Genomic DNA, 1,052 nt, shown 5'->3' on the forward strand with positions numbered 1-1,052 from the left:
TCTCTGAAATCAATAAAAAATATATTTTTAAAAATTTATTTTTTAATTTCCGTTAATCTGCACCCCGCCCTCTGCAGGGGTGCCTGGCAATGGGGGTGCCTGGCTATGGGGGTGCCCGGCTATGGGGGTGCCTGGCAATGGGGGTGCCTAGCTATGGGGGTGCCTGGCAATGGGTCTCCTGATGAGCAGGGGTTGGGCATCCAGGAAGGAACCTTTGTCTCCCCCCGCCCCCCCATCTCAGGTCCCGGAAATGGTGAAATTCATTTACCACAATATGAACAGCATCACCGAGGCCACGGCCCAGGAGACCATGAGGAAGGTCCTGCAGCTGCTGGCCCAGGCCTACGCCGACGACGTCATCCTGACTCTGCTCCAGATGCAGGACCAGTCCCACAGGTGGGCCCTCGGCGAGCCCCACGGGCTTCCGATTCGCTCCTTCTCAAATGGATCCGATTCCTTTTTGTTCCTGATCCTCTCCTGAGGACGTTTTCCCATTGATTTAGAGAGAGAGGGGAAGAGAGAGGGAAAGACAGAGAGGAATATCAATGTGAGACAAACACATCGACTAGTTGCCTCCTGCATGCGCCCCGACCAGGGCCTGGGCCAGGGAGGAGCCTGCAACCGAGGTAGGTGCCCTGGACCGGAATCGAACCCGGGACCCTTCGGTCCACAGGCCGACGCTCTATCCACTGGGCCACACGGGCCAGGGCGAGGCAGCTTTCACCGATTTGCTCCCCTATGGGTTTCCTGTCCCCACTTTGCTTACTTCTGCTCGCATCGCATCGGGGTGGTGGCCTTGTTCTGCCGGCTGTGAGTTTGATGGGCACTGGCCGGGGAGCCGTGGGGCCCCCGGAGGGTGACAAGCCGATGCGCTCCTGCCTCCGCAGGGGGAACCGCAAACCATGGGAGATCCTGGCGTCGATTCCCCAAAGCTACGTGGCGATCATGGAGCACCTGCTACGGAGGCTGACGGTGCATCTGAAGCACAGGGCGCCGGAGGCCAGCGACAGGACGCAGATCTCCCCGCTGATAGTAGGCGGGGCGCTGGGGTT

General features: G+C 59.6%; 1 protein-coding gene across 1 annotated transcript in view; it reads left to right on the forward strand.

Moving 5' to 3' along the window:
- Positions 1–1,052, forward strand: part of LOC102251302 — a gene marked incomplete at its 3' end in the record, with an annotated part of 13,905 nt that overhangs the window by 7,275 nt on the left and 5,578 nt on the right. The window contains exons 6-7 of the mRNA XM_014532357.1: positions 242–396; positions 888–1,032. Of these exons, the coding sequence (XP_014387843.1) occupies positions 242–396; positions 888–1,032 (300 nt within the window). The remainder of the gene's footprint in view (positions 1–241; positions 397–887; positions 1,033–1,052) is intronic.

This window comes from Myotis brandtii, unplaced genomic scaffold (genome assembly GCF_000412655.1).
Source record: "Myotis brandtii unplaced genomic scaffold, ASM41265v1 scaffold888, whole genome shotgun sequence".
Classification (NCBI taxonomy): domain Eukaryota; kingdom Metazoa; phylum Chordata; class Mammalia; order Chiroptera; family Vespertilionidae; genus Myotis; species Myotis brandtii.